Source organism: Myotis lucifugus, unplaced genomic scaffold (genome assembly GCF_000147115.1).
Source record: "Myotis lucifugus unplaced genomic scaffold, Myoluc2.0 scaffold_104, whole genome shotgun sequence".
In the NCBI taxonomy this organism is placed as follows: Eukaryota; Metazoa; Chordata; class Mammalia; order Chiroptera; family Vespertilionidae; genus Myotis; species Myotis lucifugus.
Genome location: NW_005871152.1, coordinates 2042546 through 2062326, shown reverse-complemented (window position 1 = coordinate 2062326; position 19781 = coordinate 2042546). Strand labels below are relative to the sequence as shown.

Here is a 19781-nt window from a genome sequence, read left to right as displayed (position 1 = left end):
AGAAAGCGCTTGGGCAGGGCTGCCCCACAGCAGACACTCAGTCAGTGGTAAGTGGCCTCGTAACTATGGCTGTGATCCTCCTCCTCCTCGCCTTCACATCACTGCCCCTCTCCCCGAGTCAGGGTTCTAGCAGGAAAGCCCAGAAAAGGGTTTTCTCCTTGCAATAGAAGTCCCTTCCTCTCACGGGACTGTGAACTGCTCAGAAGGCAGAAACCACGTGTGACTCATCTGAAGTCCCCGTCCCGCCAAACACCGCGCACAGTGCTGACACCGGTGAGCAGTCCGTGAGAGTCCAAGTGTGGCAGCCGCCTTAGCACGTGACAAATCAGCGCCGCCATCCCCCTCTCATCCCGGGCCTGTCCTTTGGCTGTGCACGTTGGCTACCTGACGCAGGTCAGTGGCAGACGGCTTCATTTCTCCAGGCCTTCTGTTGGCCTAGCTTCAGGGTGGGGTCACCCTCCGTGCACATTTTGACCTGGTGGCTTATTGATCTCCACGGTTCTACCTGATTATCATAAAAGAAACCGCACCAATGCTCTGAGTGCACTTCAGATCTGATTATAATTGGTCGGCTTGAGCTTTTTCAAAAAGAGGAAACAGAACTCTATTAGTAGTTATAGTCTTTTCCATTGCCCCCCTGAAAAACATTTTATTTCGCGGTGATTTTTTTCTTTGACCACGGTTATTTAGAAGTATGTACTTAATTTGCAATACAGAAAGGTGCAGAGAAGAGTTAATATAGCAGGTCTGCAACTGGCATCCTTAGAAAGGCCTGCTTGTGAGGTTGGCTTTGCTGGCATCTGGGAATTGGATTTCAAGAGGGTTTCCACCATTCTGCACCTGATAAGAGTGGCTCATTGAACATAAACTATTTATACAAATATTGTGGTTTATGATGAACACCAACTTTCTCTGGGGAGTCTGCCAGGCAGAGGGTGTCTGTGTGACTAACCTCCTGGACATCTAGGCTCAGGCGAGGTTCTCTAGCAGATAACGCTTCATGCTTGTTGTCACAATTTGTTGCTAGAACAACTGTTCCCTGTGTGACTCCATCAGGAGAGGTCTCTTGGAAGTTGGTACCTGTTTTCATGCAGATTTTCCCGGTGCCGTTACTAATTTTGCTTTGTTTAATTTTCTCTGCTCTGTACAGTTTTCTGTTAAGCCCTTCAAATAAACTTTTCATGTCTGATATTATATTTTTTATTTCAACAAACCCCTTTGTTGTAGATTGCATCTCTATACGCCATCACACGTGTTGTCCACCTTTTCCACCACAGCTTTTAACATATCTGTCAAAAGTTATCTTTAAGTCCTTGTCTTCTTATTCCAACCTTTGTACCATCTCTGGATCTTCTTCTATTGACGATTCTTCTCTTGTTCATGGGCCACACTGCCTTTCCTCTTTGCTTTGCATGTCTCATAAGAACAGTCAAAACAGAAGTAGAATACATTAATCCCCAGGGAAGGACACGCCCACTCTCCTGTCAGGCTTCTAGTGGGATAGGGGATTGGCCTCAGTCCAATTTGTAGTGACCTGGGACTAGCCTTTGCTGCAACTTTAGTCAGATTCTGTTCAACACTAGCTGTAAACATTCTGAAGGTAGAACTACAGGATTTTCTCTTGATTAAGCCACCCACTCTATGCTACTTTTTATGGCAGCCCCAGCAAACTGATACAGATGGAAAGGAAGGTTGCAAGGCGGTACCTTCAAACAAACTGTCCAGAGTCAAGAAATCAGAGGATGGATAGAGTTCCCACACTACTGTAGCAAAATTGTCTTTATTTAAGTCACAGCCATTCCATGTGAGTATGTACATGGCCCAATGTCCCAGGTTTTCCCCATGCCCCTTCCTTCTCTCAGCTCCTGCGCCATCATCAAAAACCTGTGGAAACAGAAAAGGTCCCAGTGAGTGGATTGTCAGTGCTGGGATCTGGCGAACCAGGAAACCGAAGAGAGCTTTCATTCCTCCAATCTGTATTTATGGAGCCGCTCAGCTCAAAGCTAAGGATAAGGGGAGTACGAGGGGACACCTTGTTACCTCCTCGACAGGAGTGAAGGGAAAATCCATGCCTTTGGCAGAGAGCAGATATATGCCTTACCTGGTCAGCTCATGCTCTGCCCAGAGCCAGGAAAAGTGGTGGTAGTTCAAGGAAAAGCCTTAGGCCTCATGAGTCTCTCAGATTGAGGTCTGAACTGGGAGGTCTCCCTGGGCAGGACTCTCCACACCCAGCAACTGGATCCCAAGTGCCAGCAACCAGAGCTGGAACACCTACACAACTGGATCCCAAGTGCCAGGACTCTCCACACCCAGCAACTGGATCCCAAGTGCCAGCAACCAGAGCTGGAACACCTACACAACTGGATCCCAAGTGCCAGCAACCAGAGCTGGAACACCTACACGTCTAACAGTTTGGTCCTGACCTCCAGGGGCTGAATCAGATTCCTAGGGCCTTCCCCAGATTTCCACGCTGGAAACCTTGTTTGTGGAGCCCAGAGCATTTGCTAATGTTTAACAAGCTCCCAGGCAACAAGGTGACTAAGCACAGCACCCGGCCTGGTTCCTCACATTACGTGGGAAGGAGAGCATCCAGCCTGGTGCCGGAAGATCGGCATCTGGGCTCTTCCTCTGGGAAGCAGCCGGCTGACTGAGGGACCTTCTCTCTCTCTCTTTGGAGCCTCTAGGCATTTTATATACTTGGGGTATGTACTCCACTCCACTTTGTTGCTGCCACACATTCTAAGCTGTACGTATAGGGGGAAGGGAGCCAGAGTGGGTGCTGCCATCAGACAGACTTGGGCTCCACACTTAGCTTTGAATTCAACAGCTCTGTGAACTCAGGAAATCATCTCACTTCTTTGAGTTTCAGTTTCTCATGAAAAATATGGATAGTAATATTCTCTCAAAGAGTTTGATAAGGATTAAGTGAAATAATACATACCAAGCATGTACCACAATGCCTGATACAAAGCTAACACCGATAAATGTTAGCTGATATTGTTTGTTAACATACTATGGCTTCTCAGAGGGCAGACAACATGCCCTTTGTTGCTTCTGCTAGACTGGTACTCGATTAATATTTGTGGGTTTGAAGAAGGCAGATAAGTCTGTTGGTGCTAAATGAAGACCTGACGTCTACAAATAGCAAGTCCGTAAACACACTAGCCGTCAGAAATTCGGATGGAGCTGCCCTTCTCCCACTTCCACACACATCTTCCCTTTCTCGTTCCTCCTATTCCTGTGTGTGTGTGATTTCTTCTCTCCTTCAAGGCTGCCTTTCATTTTGTATAGTTAGAATAATAGTAAAAACTAGTGATTACTCAGTGCTAGCCATGTGTCAGGCATTGTCCTCAGCAATTCATCACAACTATCTTACGAGGAACTGGATGATCCCACTTTAAGGTGAGTAACTAAGAAATACTGAGGTTAGGGGACTTGTCCCAAGTCCCTCAACTGAACTTGGAAAAATCAGGCAAGGAAACCAGGTAGACTTTGTGTTTCAAGCACATGAAGAGTGATGTGTCGCTCATTTGTGGTCTGTAACCACCTATAGTGTGATGTGTACATATATACAGATCACACACAGTGTGATGTGGTGGCAAGTACAATGTATATATGATGGTGTTTGTGCAGGTGCATACATGTATGTGTGTGTAGGAAAGGTCAGGGGGGGAGAATGTAGACTGCTTGCCCTCTGCACCCACCCCAGCCCCCTGAGGCCCCTACACAGCTACCCACCTTCCAGCTCTGCAGAGCTTGCTCCTTCATTCTTGCTAACTGGAAGATATCCATTCCTGCCACCCCTCAGGGGGGAAAAGAGAAAGCAGCAAGGAGACAAAAGTGGGGATTGAGAGCATTGGCTTCTTCTGCCCCAGGCCTTTCCTTATTCTGTCTCTTCTTTAGACCTTGTAGACGTCAAGCCTCAAATGCACCACTGAGAATATCTGCCAGGTCTGGGCCTATGCTCAGGGGCACATGGCCCCCAGTACCTGTAGTTGTCCCTTGACCAGCCTGAACCAAGGGTGGTAACAGGCTTTTGTCCACAGGATAAAGTTCCACAAGCCACGTGCTGTCATGCTAAGAGGACAGCACAGCAGGGTGGCTGATCTCACCCTTGGAACAGATTCACTTCTACCAGTGCTGAGTTTGCCACCTAGCCGGTGTGTCTCAGATCCAGGCTAGAGAGCATCTGCCTGGACGGGGTGCTGGGCATTAACAACAGGTAGATCCTGGCCCTGCTGCCCCTCAGTGTGGCTGCCCTTGGAAGTGTCCTGAAAGCAGAACCATGGGTTCCAGAGGATCGAGATAATCTTCTTGTATTCCCTGCGGAAGTTCTGGTTCAGGAGCCCGTAGATGATGGCATTGAGGCAGCTGTTGAAGTAAGCCAGGAAGTAGCTCGTGACAAAGAGCCCTTCTGGCACCTGAGGAGCCATTTCCTCTGGGCTGATGGCCACAGCAAGGCCGATGCAGTTCAGCGGGGCCCAGCAGATGGCGAAGATGACAAACACCACGAACATGGTGAGAAAGCTCCGGATGTCACTGGGCCGCAGGCGCAGCCTGCTCTCGGACTTGGCCTTCCTGCGGGCCTGGAGCACCAGCAACCAGATGCGCAGGTAACAGAAGGACACGACAGCCATGGGGAGGAGGAAGTGGATGGCCACCACCGCCACGGTGTACTGGGTGCTGGTCGTCTGGTTAAAGGTGCAGGAGTAGATGCGTGGGTCATACTCTAGGGACCCCACGAAAAAGTTGGGCACCAAGGCCACCACGGTGAGGAGCCAGACGAGGCAGATGTAGAGCGGGGTGTGCCAGTGCCGGTAGATCCGGTTGTAGGCCACGCTGTGGCAGATGTAGCAGTAGCGGTTAATGGCAATGGCAGTAATGTTGAAGACGGAGCAGATGACGCTCAGGCCCATCACAAAGGCACTGGCCTTGCAGTGCACCTCCCCCAGGGCCCAGCCGTCATGGAAGATGGCCATGAGGATTAGTGGGTAGGGGTACAAGGCCACCACCAGGTCAGCCAACGCCAGACTCACCAAGAACAAATTACCTGGAACAGGAAACAGGAAGCAGGAGTCAGGATGAGACCTCACGACTTCTATTCTGTAACATGTTCTATTCTTTGTTCAGTTACTTCATAGTAACTAACTGGGTTACTGTTAGTACTGGGAATGGAAACCAAGTGGCTTTGAGAGACACGGAGTTCTGGGTTCCAACCGCACCTCTGCTCACTAACTGTGTGACTGAAGCAGTTGCTCAGACTCTCCGGGACTCATTTTTCTCATTTGTAAACCGGGGATGATGATGCTACTTTATACTGTGGCTGTGAGAATGAAATAATGGTTCATCATGCTTGGGGACACAGTGGGTGCTCACGAATGGTAACTGGTTTCATGACAGGCACAGGTGCTCCGTGGTTTTGATCATTTAACTCCGGCAAGGATTCTGGGGAGATGAGTCTGAGAATCAGGAGTATGGACTTGCCATCCCTCCCCTCTTCCTGCCCACCTCCTGCATCTCTCTCTGACAGTTTCCTTCTGCATCCTCTCCCCACTGGTTGACAGGCACTTTCCAAGAGTTTTTAATTCATTTTTCTAAATGTGAACCACATTTTGCAGGTGGCATGGAAGAAAGGTTATGAGAACGGGAACGATGAGTTCTGGTGTTTCCCTGTCTGCCTTACCTGGGGCCTAAATGAAGCCATGTTGCCATGTGGCAGACACCTGGCATGGTGGCTCAGAGTCCAGTTCTGTGGAGGGGAGGGGCTGTGGATGCTCCCTGTCTCACAGCATCCACGGGCCTCCCAGCTGTGCCTGCACATTCCCTCGCTTCCTGAACTGCCTCCCTCCTCTGAATAGAACATTCTCCAGCATCACCAAACGCAGCCATCTAGGGAGAGCCTCAGAAAACCTCAACAACCATCGATCAGTATGTTGTAGGCATGTTCTGGGCCAGCATCCTAGGGAGGAGATAGGACTTAATCCGAAAGAACACAGTCTCTGTTTCTAAACAAACACTGACTCATGAATGAAGCACCAAAAACCTGACCGTTCGGACAACATAAAGTCCCTAATGCCATTTGTTTTATTCACCAAGTGTACTCTCTGAGCCCCTACCGTGAGCTCAAAAGACACTCTCCCACCAGCAGAGGCCCTTGGGGACACAGTGGGTGCTGGACACAGTGTTTCAAGTCCTCTGTCCTCTTGCCACATGGTGAAGAGTGGCTGACCACAGAGGGCAGAAGGAATGCATTCACAGGGGGGACTCTCCAAGGAGGCAAGAACACTGATGCCCCACTGCCACCGTGCATCTGCTCTGCGCTCCAGAGGCCGATGTGACCAGCCCAGGAACCCAAGGGTCAGGCAGATGGGAAGAGTCCAAAAGGCACAGTGATCAGAGAGGCCGGGCTGTGGTCTGGCTTCAAAAGGATTCAGATAAAGGGAGGCTCAGAGGCACCCAGCTGGGGGTTCCCCTGTGTCAGACCTTTAGGTGAGGTGGACTCCAACTTAGTTAGGAACCTACAAGGTTCTTCAGCCCTCTTCCATCCCAACACACATTCTCACCCCATCTCAACAAAGTTTCCATGGGACATGCGCCAGGTGCCCTTGGAAACCTGGAAGACCCACAGGCAGCCGTCCTGAAGTGCCTATTTTGGCCTCAGAGGTTTGGGGTCAACCCCACTCAGAACCAACAGCAAAGAAATCTGTTAGTTCCCTGGGGGTTCTCAGGACCTAACCACTCCTAAGTCCAGACAACTAGGTTAGGGCCCGAGGGAGACAGGATGTAGAGGAAAGAAATCATTTGGACAATTGGAGTGTTTGTGAGGTAGTGAGTGAGTATCCCTGTCTCCTGAGACATTCACATAGAGGTTGATGGTAAAGGAGACTCCGGCCTCAGATTGACCTGCAGGATTCCATCCAAGCTACTATTTTAGGAAATCTATTTACTCAATGGGATAAAGCCCCCTCGTGTTCTTTCTGGTTGGTTCTGCAAGCAAGCAATGCACATCTGAGGACTTCCCTGGGGTGTGGAGGGGACTCCTGCTTCTCCATTTAATTCCCAGCCTTGTGTGCTGTCTCCACTGGTAGCTCTGTCTCTGACTCCCCTACTCAGACCTTATTTGGTCCCAAAAGAGTGGGGGGATTTCCTCTCTGCCAGTTCTTGTTTTCAGCTGAATTTTAAATGTCCCTTTGACATTTGGAGGTGGCGCTGGAGTTGGAGTGACTTGGGGTAATCTCAGTTCGGCCACTTTGTGTCCACGTGAACTTGGGTAAGTTAATGAACTTCTTTCTCTGTGTTGATTCTTTCATCAGTTCCCTGCTTGTCTTTTGAAGGCCTCTTTCCCCCTCCTCATGCACACTCCATACGGCTGCTTTGATGAGGAAAACTGCTTCTTTCCAGCACAGGAATATTGGTCTCAGCCAGGCCTGCTAAGTGGCAAACAAGCTTTTGGTACTTGAAGTACCTGGGGAGAAAGTCAAGAGCTGCTGGGCGCCGGTGCAAACCGTCCAGCTGTTTCCCCAGGAGAGTGAGTCAAGCTCTGCCATGTTAATGTGGCTCATCCCCTAATAATGCCCCAAAGGCTGGCAAACAGCTGGCAAATAGTGGGGAGAACACATCCAACTCCACGTGGAAAGTGATTCAATTACTCTCCCCTATTACTCTGGCTGTTCTTAAAAGGCTGAAATCAACCAGTTCATGCTGTACAGTTAACTGCCCAGATGTCATACTGTCTTCTGGCTTTCTTGACATCATTCTAAGTCAGGCGAATAAAATTCTGGTTTTGTCTCTCATCTGTAAGAAGTCAGGTTCTACCTGGATGACAGTCAAGGAAAGATAACCGGTTCTCTATCTGTTTCTTCCCCAGACAGGTGAGAAATCAGCCAGGATGCACACAGCCCTGGTCATCACCCCATGCACAGGCTTCTGATGAATATTTATGTCACAAGTCCCAGTGTGACTTATTTCCATTTTCCTCCATCAGACAGGGCGTATTAGCAAACATAGACAACAGGGTTCTGTTTACTAATATGTAATTCCCTTCCACATTCACACGCAAAGCACAACCCTTCACATATCAACCATCATGATTCCCTCTCTTCTCCCCTCCTCTCTTTCCTTCTTTCTGGGAAACCTATTTCTTGTCGAGGACCTGGTACACTGGAAAAGAGCCAGCGAGTGTTAAGCTATCTAGTTTCTATCAGGAGAATTCTGGAAGACAAAGCCCTTACCTCTCATCCTCGTGCCCACCCTGCCTGCCCTGGAGAAGAGTTTGTTGGATTTAAATTGTCACTCATCACTAAGCTCAAATAGGCGGTATAGAAATGCACAGTCATTGAGTAATTTACTCAACAAATATTGCTGAGTATCTGCTAGGTACTGGTTCTGCCTATGCCAGGGCTCAAGGAAATGTGGTGAGCAAGATATGCACACTCCCTCCCTTTACAAAGCTCAGGGTCTCAGAGAGGAGGTACTTAAATAAAAACAAGATGCAGTGAGGATTATGATAAGGAAGTCAACAGATGGTCTATTATTCCTAACAGGATTAAACTTCCTGTGCCTTTCGGTCTCTTCTATCTTCCACCCATTCAAATATGTAATACATTTACAGTAATGAGTACCTACCATGCTTGGGTAGGCACAGTGATGGATGAAAGACACGGCCCCTACCGCTGAGATGCCAACTGTGCTATTGGGGGAGCAGACACAGAAACAGTGGCCCTTCGGTGTGGTGAGAGCTGGGAGGAAGGCCAGAAGGAGATGGTGGGAACAGTGGGGAATAAATAAGCTGGCGTGGGACTGGGGGTAGTGTCGGGGGATGGGGCTACTTATGCAGGATAATTCAAGAAGCTGGACAAAACCACCAAGACCCTGCAGCAGGCCGCCTTCATCTCACAAATAGGACCCCTCAAATAGGATCTTGTACGGGAAAGGGCATAAGAAATGAATGTGGGATATCTTTGTTACTTTCTAAGGATAGGCGTTTGAAATCATTGTGAACAGATCATTTATCAAAAACTTGATTTTCTTACAAATACTAAAACAATGTCTTTTATATTAATGTAAGCTGTTAACTCGATTCCCAAATTATTTGAGGGTAGGAATTGTTTTCCTCAAAAGTCACATTATTTATGAAAATCCTAGAGTATGTGGATGGGTCATAAGGGCTGAGTTGAAATCTAACTTCACTTTAATTAATGGAGGAAAGGATGGCAAAGCAAGCTAATAGTGTAAATAAAAATATGATAGGGGATATTTCAACTACTTAAAAAGAAGAAAATATGTTTAAGAGCTTAAGCATTCATTAAAAAACAACAACTGTGTATTATAAAACATTCTGCCAGAATCATCAAAAGAGATCACTTGGAGACTCTCAGAGTAGCATTTTATTACCTTAATTATATGTCATAACAAAACAACAATTGGTAAAGCATCTTAAAGTTCATGATGTGTATTTATATAAATTAACTCACGTTTCTCAACAGAATCCCTTAATGTTCAGAGTGTGATTTCCGTTTTCTAGACCAAGAATCCAACACATGAATTATGTGAATTGCCTATAGCCACACAGAGAAAAAGTGCAAAAAAAAGAAGAGAAATCAACAAAAAGAAATGTCAAATGGATTAAGGGCAATGGTGTAGTTTCCTGGTCATCTCCAAAAGTGAGGGAGAATAGAAAAATTCCTATTTAGCTTAGCATTTAGGAGACCAACAGTGATATCAGCAGAGGAAAATTCTGTTGAATGTTGGAGAATAAACTTTCGTGCTGTAGGTTTCATCTTCAAGGGAAAGAGAGAAGTAGAGCGGACTTAGAAAGGTATGTCCTTTGATGGGGGGTTGTGCAGGGTTGTTTTTTTCATTCTTTTCCTCTCCCTCTTTCTTTCAAATGAGATTTGTATCTGACACATAATAAGCACATAGTAATATCAGCTATCATTTAGGATTGGTGTTGTTATATTATTATTAGTTGCAGAGGAAGAACAAGACAGAGGTTCAAAGTGCTGGAGTAAGATGCAGAGTGAGTGTTGGACTAGGATGCCTGTGAGATAAGCTGTGAGAAGGCAGTGGTGAGGAGGAGGATAAAGAAGATAAGATGTGCCTATGAGATCCTTAAAAACTGAGAATTTGGAATTTACTTCCCAGCTCCCTAACTTCTACTCTTTCAGCAATAAATATGTAGAATGGTGAGACGTAAGGACAACATCAGTATCTTCTCAGTTTTGTAGTGTATCATGCTAATACAGAATCCAACTTTCTGGGTTGGGGGAAAAGGCAGTGAAACCTGAAAGTCTTCATATCCCTGGGCTATGGAGAGCTACACTGTAAGAATTAAAGAATATCATGAGCTTTCATGATTATTTGGCTAAAGATGTAATTATGGGATTTAAAATGTGTTCATTTTTGCTCGGGAAGAGATAATAAGGTACTGTATTCAGAACTGAATTATGAGGTTGGAGAGCGCAGGCAACCTCAGGGAGGGACTCCACCTTAGCCCAGTTTGGTCTTCCTCTGATAGCAAGCACTCCAAACTGGACAAACTCAGCAGTCCAAAGACACCTGCCACCTAGAGACACCTCCATGGGAGGTCAGCAGTAGGACAGAGCCCCATGATGAAGTAGGCTCTCCTTACCCTGTAACGCCTGGAGGGCAAGGACTGTGGGTCAATTCAGCAATTTCTCCACACCTCTTGAGAGCCTTTGTCCAGGGCCAGCCTATTTATTTGCTTACTAGAGGCCTGGTGCATGACATTCATGCACTCTGGCGGGGGGGGGGGGGGGGGAGGGAGGGGGGGTCCTCAAACCGGGCTGCGCCCTCTTGCAGTCCAGGAGCCCTCGGGGAATGTCTACCTAATGGCTTAGGCCCAGGGAGCGGGCAGGCAGACATCCTTAGCGCTGCTGCAGAGGCAGGAGAGGCTCCTGCCACCGCCGGTGCTCTCGCCAGCCATGAGCCTGGCATTTGGCTGAGCAGCACTTCCCCCTGTGGGAGCGCACTGACCACCAGGGGGCAGCTCCTGCATTGAATGTCTGCCCCCTGGTGGTCAGTGCTCATCATAGCGACGGGTCATTCAGTTGTTGGGTAGATTAGGCTTTTATATATATAGATAGATGTCTGCTGAGAAGAGAAGGACGGTAGAAGGAGACATAAAAATCAAGGAAAGTTTCTTTTTCTTTTAAACACTGGAGACCCGTGTGTGTGTGTGTGTGTGTGTGTGTGTGTGTGTTGGCTAAAGGGAAAGAGGAAGACATTAAAAACACAGAAAAGAGAAAAAGAGAAAAGGACTTTGATGGAGGAAGGTTCTAGAACAGCATGGGAAGGAAGAGATAGTAAAAATCCAGGGACTGACATTGGGGAGGTCTATTCTGGGGTAAGAGGAGCAGTGCCTAGTACAGGGAAAGTCCTCAGCTGCTGTCAGGGGAGCCCCAAGTATGACAGGCACCCAGGAAGCACATACTGAGAAGGATGAGATGCCAACCCTGTGCCAAGTGTGCTGTGCGAGGCTCTGAGAATACAGCAGAGTGAGCACATGCCTGGCCTTACCTTCTAAGTGGAGTCAGTTCCCTGCATCTGTCTCCCCCTTCCCTCCATCCCTCCTGTCTGCCTTTCTCTAGTTCCACCTCTGAAAAAGTCAACCCAACGCCTGCAGCAACAGAAGCAGACAGGGCAGTCCTGAAAAAAAAAAAGAGGACAATGACTCTGACCATGTACCCTGCCATCAGGAATACCCCTGTTAAGAACGACAGGGGTCTGCCCCCCAGAGAAAATGGGTTTGTAATAGTCAGGCAAAGGATACTGATGTCTGCTATGAAAGATGCTATGGCCTTAATATAAACTGTGGGCCTTGGTTATCAGAAATATGTGTTCTCATTGTCATGCCTACCTTCTTAGCACCAAGGAATTAAGGAACCAGACTTAATTACAGAAAGGTCTGAGGTCAGTGTTTCTTAAAGGAAACCCAAACTCTTTAATAAGAGAAGACCTGATTAATAGTGGAATAAATGGTGCTAACTATTCAAAATTCAGTTTTTAAACTATATAAATATTTCAAGAGGACGGGAGAGAAAGAGAGGTAGAAACATCAATGAGAGAGAATCATTGATTGGCTGCCTCCTGCACAACCCCTACTGGGTGGGGCTCAAGCCTGGAACTCAGGCATGTGCCCTGAGTGGGAATCAAACCATGACCTTCTGGTTCATGGGTTGACACTCAACCACTGAGCCACACCAGCCAGGCTCAAAGCTAAGTTTTTAAGCACCTTCTGAAATCTCACTCTGCCAACATTATTTTAAGTCAATACTATGATTTTTCATTACTATCATTAATAAAGCCAAATGGTTAAACTGAATGCCTAGAGCAGTCACTAGTGTGTGAAGAATCAATGTCATGTAGATATAGTGTTAAATGTTTATTTTCTGGTGCTGAAGCTGGACAGACTCAACAGGAGGCAGGAAGGATGGGAAATGTAACACGTGCATGACCTGCTCCGTGCATGACCTGCTCCGACCATGCTCTCAAATCACTAAGGTTTCTATGAGTCGGACTGGCAGTGCAGAAAAGGCCAGCAGGACAGAAGAGGGGAAGTGGCACACTCTGCCCTCAGTCACCACCTCTCTCATGGCAGGCAGCCCATAGTACTGAGCAGGGCCACAGCCCCACCAGGCCTGCTCTAAACACCCCATCATTCAGGGAGAGAGGTGGCCAGTGTCAGAACCTGGAGGGCACGGTCCTGCTTGCCCCTGTCCCTCTGTGAAGGAAATGAATGTTTGTGGCTGCTGCAAATAGACGATGTGATGGACAGTATTAAATACAGCTTTCTAATCATAACCTGCTCTTTCCTAATAGACAGGCTTTTCCTCAAAGACACAATAATATCTTGAAAATATTCCAAATAATACTAGCCACCGCTACTGAAAGGGCTGAGTTATTGTTTTCCTTAGTAGGGACAGAAGCTCACTTTTGTTTGTTTGTTCTTTAGATAAAAATCCTAGAGTCACAGGGCCACCCGAAATGTAAACATATAGCCACTGACTAAAAATGGCCATTCTGAACAGCCTCGCTCCTTAGGAAAGCATGTTTAAGCTATATAGTTGGCTTTCTGCTGTTACCTTTTCATTTTAATTCACGCCAGTATATGAGTAGCCTCTAAGGCCCAAATTGGGAAATTACAAATTGACAAATAGGTCACTGAGCTCCTTCCCAAGCAGAAATGGTCAGCACACTCCTAGGACCCTCCAGGGTCAGAGTTCACTACTCCCTCCCTCTGGTTGGGTTCCCTTGCAGACCTGAGAATGGGAAAACAGAAATGAGAGTGGGCTGAAAGGGGGAAAACATTTTCAAGACTGCAGCGCTATTTGGCCAAATCATTGTTTTAATCCTCGATCAATCTCACGAATGCCCTGTCCTCAGGACAAAAACCAACCAACAACCAACCAAAACAGACCATCTCAAAACAATCCAGCTCGGTCCAGGCAGAGCCTGCAGATTTCTGCATTTGCACTCTCCTGTTGGAACTGGATCTTCAAATGGCCCTGGAGATAAGTTCCTGACAAAACCACCGGAATGCTTCCATTAAAGCATGCATTGTCTTAGCAAATATTTTCTAAGCACCTATTGCTTAAAGCCACAGCACTTGAGGGGAGAGTGAGGAATATTCAAGATCCTGAGATGTCTGTGGCCAGAGAGGGGCCGATCTGGACAGGCACTAGCTGGAGCTCCAGGGAGAGCGAGGCTGTCCAGCCGCGTGGGTACCCGCAGCTCCTGCGCCCCGCCATCAAGGGCGCAAGAAAAACTTTCCCCAAGTCCTGCCGGCACCGGTGCGCCAAGTGCGCCCTCAGCAGCTCCAAGAGGCAAGCGTCAGAGCCTCACGTCGGGGGCGAAGGCAGCAACTCACCCTAACTTCTGAGTTCAGGACCAAACTTGGGGACTAGATTAGAGAGAAAGGAACCGGGGATCCTGGGGACCCCGGCACCCAGGAGGGACCGGGCGGCGGATTGCGAGGTCAAGGCCCAGGGCACCGCCCGAGCCCAGAAGCGGGCGTGGCGCTCACCTGCGTAGTTGCGGAGCCTGCGGTTCCTGAGCACCGAGAGGATGACCAGCAGGTTGCCCAGGACGTCCACCACGGTGGTGACGACGAGCACCGAGAACAGAGCGGGCGCCACCCAGGGAGGCCGAGGGTGCCCGGACGGCTGCCCGCCGCCCGCTCCGGGCCAGCCTGGGCGCCAGGCCCGCCCTCCCCCTCGCAGCAGTTGCGGAAGGATCCGTTCTCGGGCATCTTGGCCCCTCGTGCGCCCTGCTCCCGCCGCCGCGCCGCCCCGCCGCCCCCTCTGGCTGCTGCAAGAGGTGCAGCGCCCGGTGGAACGCTCGCACGGCCCGGCAGGAGGCCAGTGGGGAGGGAGCTAAACTAGATAATTAAGCCTTGGCAGGGGGCGGAGAAAAATGTGAGAACAGGAGGAGGTCTTGGGGTGCAGGCTTTGCCAAAGGGAATGGGTCCCTTGGCAGCTGCGATGGAGCAGCTTGCTTTGCCCCCCAGAGACCAGCACGTGTCTGGTCCCGCTCAGACTTCCCTTTCTGAGCGCAAGGATTCCCCCTTCTGTACACCCCAGCCCGCCCCCCCGCCCGCCCCCGCCGCCTGTGCTTACGAGGCAGGACAACCCAGGTTTGCAGACTAGATAAGGTGCTGGTGGCCCAGACCTGCTGTTGTTGGAAGGGCAAAGCGCAGCTCTAAAGAGAATGTAATCCCCAGGCGATGGGAACATAGCCCAGAGCAAGGTAAGGTGGAAAGTTACACTAAGGCAGCTGCAGGAGAACGGTGAAGCTGTGCTATTTATTGAGCACTTGCTGTTCACCGTGGGAGGCATTGGTGACCCTCTGCGCTGTCCTCTGTATAAAGCCAAGAAGGCACTTTAATAGATATGGGCATCTCTTTAAACATAATACGTAAACAGATGCATGGTCAACACTGGAGGTTATTGTAACATGGGCTTCGGAGGGCTTAAAACAAGAGTAAAATGGTTATAAGAGAGAAGAAACTTAGATGCCCTTTATATAGAATGTTTGAGCATTTACCCAGATAATAACAGCTAACCTCTTTGGAGGGCGAATCTTATGCCAGGAACTGTGCTGAGCACTTCTTGCAGCACTGGAATCACGGAGATAAAAAGGCTGATAATCCTAAATTTGGCGAGGAGGTGAAGCACCTGGGACGACACTGCTTTCATCAGAATGCAAAGTGGTGCAGCCACTTTAAAGAGCTGTTTGGCAGTTTTTTGTGGAGTTAAGCATAAACCATCTATGATCAAAAATGAAATGCATAAGTGAAACATATGCCCACAGAAGGATTTGTGCAAGAATATCCAGAGCAGCCTGATTTATAGTAGCCCAAACCTGGAAACAGCCTAAATTTCCATCAACAGATGAGTGGGTAAGCAAATTGTGGAGAATTCATACAATGGAATACTACTCAGCAAGAAAACTACTAATACACACAACCACATGGATTAATCTCACAGTATTAAACTGAACAAAAGAAGCAAGATATAAAAGAGTACATACTGTACAATTTTATTTATGTAAAGTCCAAAAACAGGAAACATTAAAGTGATAGAAATCAAAACAATGTCTGCCTGTGGGGGTGAGGATTGACTGTAACGGAACACAACATAAATTTCTGGGAGGTTATTTGTATATGTGGGCTTTAATATAAGTTATACTCTCTCATCTCCCACCACAAATACAAAAACACAAAGGAAGAATGAGCCTTGTCCAGGTAGCTCAGTTGGTTAGAGGGTTGTCCAGATTTACCAAGGTTTCAGGTTTGATCCCTGGTCAGGGCACATACAAGAAGCAACCATGAATGCATACATAAGGGGAACACCAAATAGATCTTTCTTTCTCTCTCTCTCTCTCTCTCTCTCTCTCTCTCAAATCAATGAATAAAAATTTAAATAAATAAGAAGAGAAAGGAAGCATTGGAGAGGGAGGGGCTCTGATGATGTGATTATGCAGAAGATGATCATTAAAGGAACAAACGCCTTGAGAGAGGAGCTCATCCAGAGGAGGAATGTTATTGTTAGGAGAGAGAGGCTTTCTCCCCTACAGGAGAAAGGAAGCAGAAGCCAGGTGCCAATTCAAATGTTTCTAGATTGGGTGAGAAGATGAACTCCTTCCTCTCTGGCCGCTATTCTCTCAGGGAGTTTGAGGCTCCCTCATTAGCCAGGATTCAGGGGGAGAGAGTGTGGGAGGTGTGCAGACAGAAGAAGGTATGAAATGTCATTTCAGAAAATGGGGAAGTTACCTAGGAAAGCATGACAGGTATGCCAGGAGAACAAGTGGCCGTATGGTTTGAGATTGAGACTTTAAATGAAGCGTTGTCGGGTGGTTGTTAATCAGCAACTTGGAGCAGCTGGGGACAGGCCCAGAGAAGGCAGAGGGAACTTCAGTGAGGATTGGAGCTTGCCAGCCAGGCGTAAGTAACAGAAGGAAATGCAAGGAGATGGCAGGAAGATCCACTCTAGGATTTGCGTTAAATGAGGGATGATGAGAAGACAGAAGGGGGCTGATGGATCAGGAGAAAGATGTGGGATCGAGGGATTAGAGGGATTGAATTCAAAGAATTGTGGTGAGTGAATCTGAAAAAAAAAATAGATTGTGGTATTTTAGAGAGTGACTCGTTTGAAATTGAGATTTCTGAGCAGTGCAGATTGTACTGATGTGAGGGTTCTGATGGTGATTATGGGAGTGGGGCGCCAGAGAAAGGTGAGGGAAAGCTTGTTGAAATGAGAAGCTTATAGAACCGAGAAGTCAGGGGGTAGATTTCATGATTATGAGATAAAACACCAACAACAACAACTATGAGTCAGAAGGCAAATCCCCTATGAATGAGAAGGGATGCCCAGCTAGTTGGTAGTAGTTACAGGGAAGAGGAGAAGGACACAGCTGGACGTGTGAGTGTTCAGGAAGAAGAGACAGCCATGCTTTCTGGGTTACACACACACATATATCAAACATGTAATGGTGCTTCTCTGACTTTCAACAACCATCATAGCAATAGATAAGTTGAATACAGTATAAGTTGCCCCAGTTCAGACACACTAATAACACACATTAGGTTAATTGAGCATGAGGCAGGAATTTGTCCTGTACTGCCCGAGAATGTGCACCCTGCCATATCCACGAAAGTGTCTCTCAAGACCTTTGGGCACTGAGAATTGGGGTACCATCTACCTAAGAAGTCAATGCTGTGCCTTGGCACAGTTGACCAAGCTGTGCCTTAAAAGGGCAGCGAAATGACCAAGCTGAGCCTTAAAAGGGCAGCAAAATGATGCAGCCACTTTGGAAGGCAATTTGGCAGTTTCTTAAAAATAACAAATACAGCCCTAACCGGTTTGGCTCAGTGGATAGAGCACCGGCCTGTGGACTGAAGGATCTGAGGTTCAATTCTGGTCAAGGGCATGTACCTTGGTTGCGGGCACATCCCCAGTAGGGGGTGTGCAGGAGGCAGCCGATCGATGTTTATCTCTCATCGATGTTTCTAACTCTCTATCCCTCTCCTTTCCTCTCTGTAAAAAATCAATAAAATATATTTAAAAACACACACACACACACACAAATACACTCTTACCATACAATCTGGTAATTGAACTTTTTGGTATTGTCAACAAAAGGTTGCTGCCGCCAATCTAAAGCCAACAGGAATCCCCAACCCAGGGTGCAGAAAAAAGAGAAACTTTGTTCAGGTAAAGTTATCAAACTGGGAATAGCAATTACTGGAGGAAACTGAAATTGCATCCCCCAGAGACAGACAGGAGGCCAGCTTACATAGAGAAAGTGCCTGCCCTGATCCCTGATTGGTCCATTTTTATGCAGATCAGGAATCCAACTTTGTACAGTTTGATTGGTCCAAATAGCACGGTCCTCAGTCAAAATCTTGCATCCTGATTGGTCATTATGGAGCTGCTCTGATTGGTCAGGAAAACTGCAATTGGACAGGGCAGGTCTCAGCCCATTGGTTGAAATATGATTCAAGGAACTCCCTTATGGGGTTTGGCTCAGACAATAGGAACACAATGCACAAGGCTTAGAACTTCAGTCTGTAGCTTTCCCCTGATATCAGCATGAGTGAGAGGCCTCTGTTAATAATGGCTTCTAGACTCTAGTTATGAATTTGTGCCCAGTTGACTACGAGGAGTCCTTTTTGATAGATATATTACTCATTGAGGTCCACAGAATTTACCCAAAGGAGTTGAAAACTTATATCCACATAGAAATCTGCAGACAGATGATTATAACCACATTATTAATAATTTTTAAAACTTTGAATTAACCAAGATGCCCATCAGTAAGTGAATGAATAAATAAATCGTGGCACATTGATACAATGTAATATTGTTCAACACTAAAAAGAAATGAGCTATAAGCCATGAAAAGACTTGGAAAAAATTTAAGTGCATATTACTCAGTGACAGACACGAATCTAAAAAGGCTACACACTACCCTGACCAGTGTGGCTTAGTTGATTGGGCATCATCTTGTGCACCATAAGCTTGGGGGTTCAATTTCTGGTCAGGGCATATGCCCAGGTTGTGGGCTCAGTCCCCAGTGAGGGGCGTGCAGGAGGCAGCTGATTGATGTTTCTTTCTCTCTCTCTCTTCCTCGCTCTCTAAAAAATAAATAAAATCTATAATAATAAAAGCATAATGTGCTAATTAGACCAGACAACCTTCTGGATGAAGCCAGGGCTGTGAGGGAAGCCCGGGTCCCGGGTGCCAGAGGGAAGCCGGTACCGGCAGCCGGGGGAAGGAAGGCCTACTCTTGCATGAATTTTGTGCATTAGGCCTCTAGTATTAAATAAATAAGTGGCTATATACTGTATGATTTCAAATATATGACCTTGTGGAGAAGACAAAACTATAAGACAATAGAAAGATCAGTGGTCCAGGGATTAGGAAGAGGAAACAAATGAATATTTGGAGCACAGAGTATATTTAAGGGCAGTCAAACTACCCTGTATGATACTACAATGATAGATACATGTCATTAGACATTTGTCCAAACCTATAGAATTTACAACACCAGGTTTGAACCCTAATATGTAAATGTAAGTTATCGATTATAACAAATATACCACTCTGGTGGGGGATGTTGATAGTGTGGGAGGCTATACATGTGTAGGGGCAGGGGTTGTATGGGAACTCTTTGTAATTTGTACTCAGTTTTGCTTTGAACCTAAATCTGCTCTAAAAAATAAAGTCTATTTAAAAGGGAGGGGGGTGGCAGGGTAAGAAGGAAGGTTATTGCCAGGGTGGCTAAAAATGCCCCAGGTCTGTCAAAACAGAATCCACAAAACTATCAACCAGGCAAATATAGAGGGAGAAGTCACGATGGTGAGGAGATTGGAACTAGGTCATCTGAGGCGATGGAGAGGAGTACTCAAGTTTAAAAGAGGGAATTACCTGCAAGGAACTGAAAAGACATCTCAGAAGGAGTAAGCTCAGGGCAGAGAAGCTAGAGACTGGGCTGAAGAAGTGGGGAGGAGCCCTAGCCAGTTTGGCTCAGTGGATAGAGCGTTGGCCTATGGACTGAAGGATCCAGGGTTTGATTCGGGTCAAGAGCACATACCTTGGTTGCAGGCTCTTCCCCGGCCCGGGCCCTGGTCAGGGTGCATGCAGGAGGTAACTAATTGATGTGTTTCTCTCACATCAATATATCTCTCTGTCTGTCCCTCTCCCACTCTCTCTAATAAATTAAACGGAAAAATATCCTCAGGTGAGGATTAAACAAAAAAA

General features: G+C 47.2%; 1 protein-coding gene across 1 annotated transcript; it reads right to left on the bottom strand.

Moving 5' to 3' along the window:
- Nucleotides 1-4178: 4178 nt before the first annotated feature.
- MTNR1B (melatonin receptor 1B) lies at nt 4179-14269 on the bottom strand. The gene is given in 3 exon segments (XM_006092758.1): nt 4179-5050; nt 14045-14233; nt 14236-14269. Coding segments are annotated over 3 exon segments (1095 nt in total).
- Between the last annotated feature and the right edge of the window lie 5512 nt (nt 14270-19781).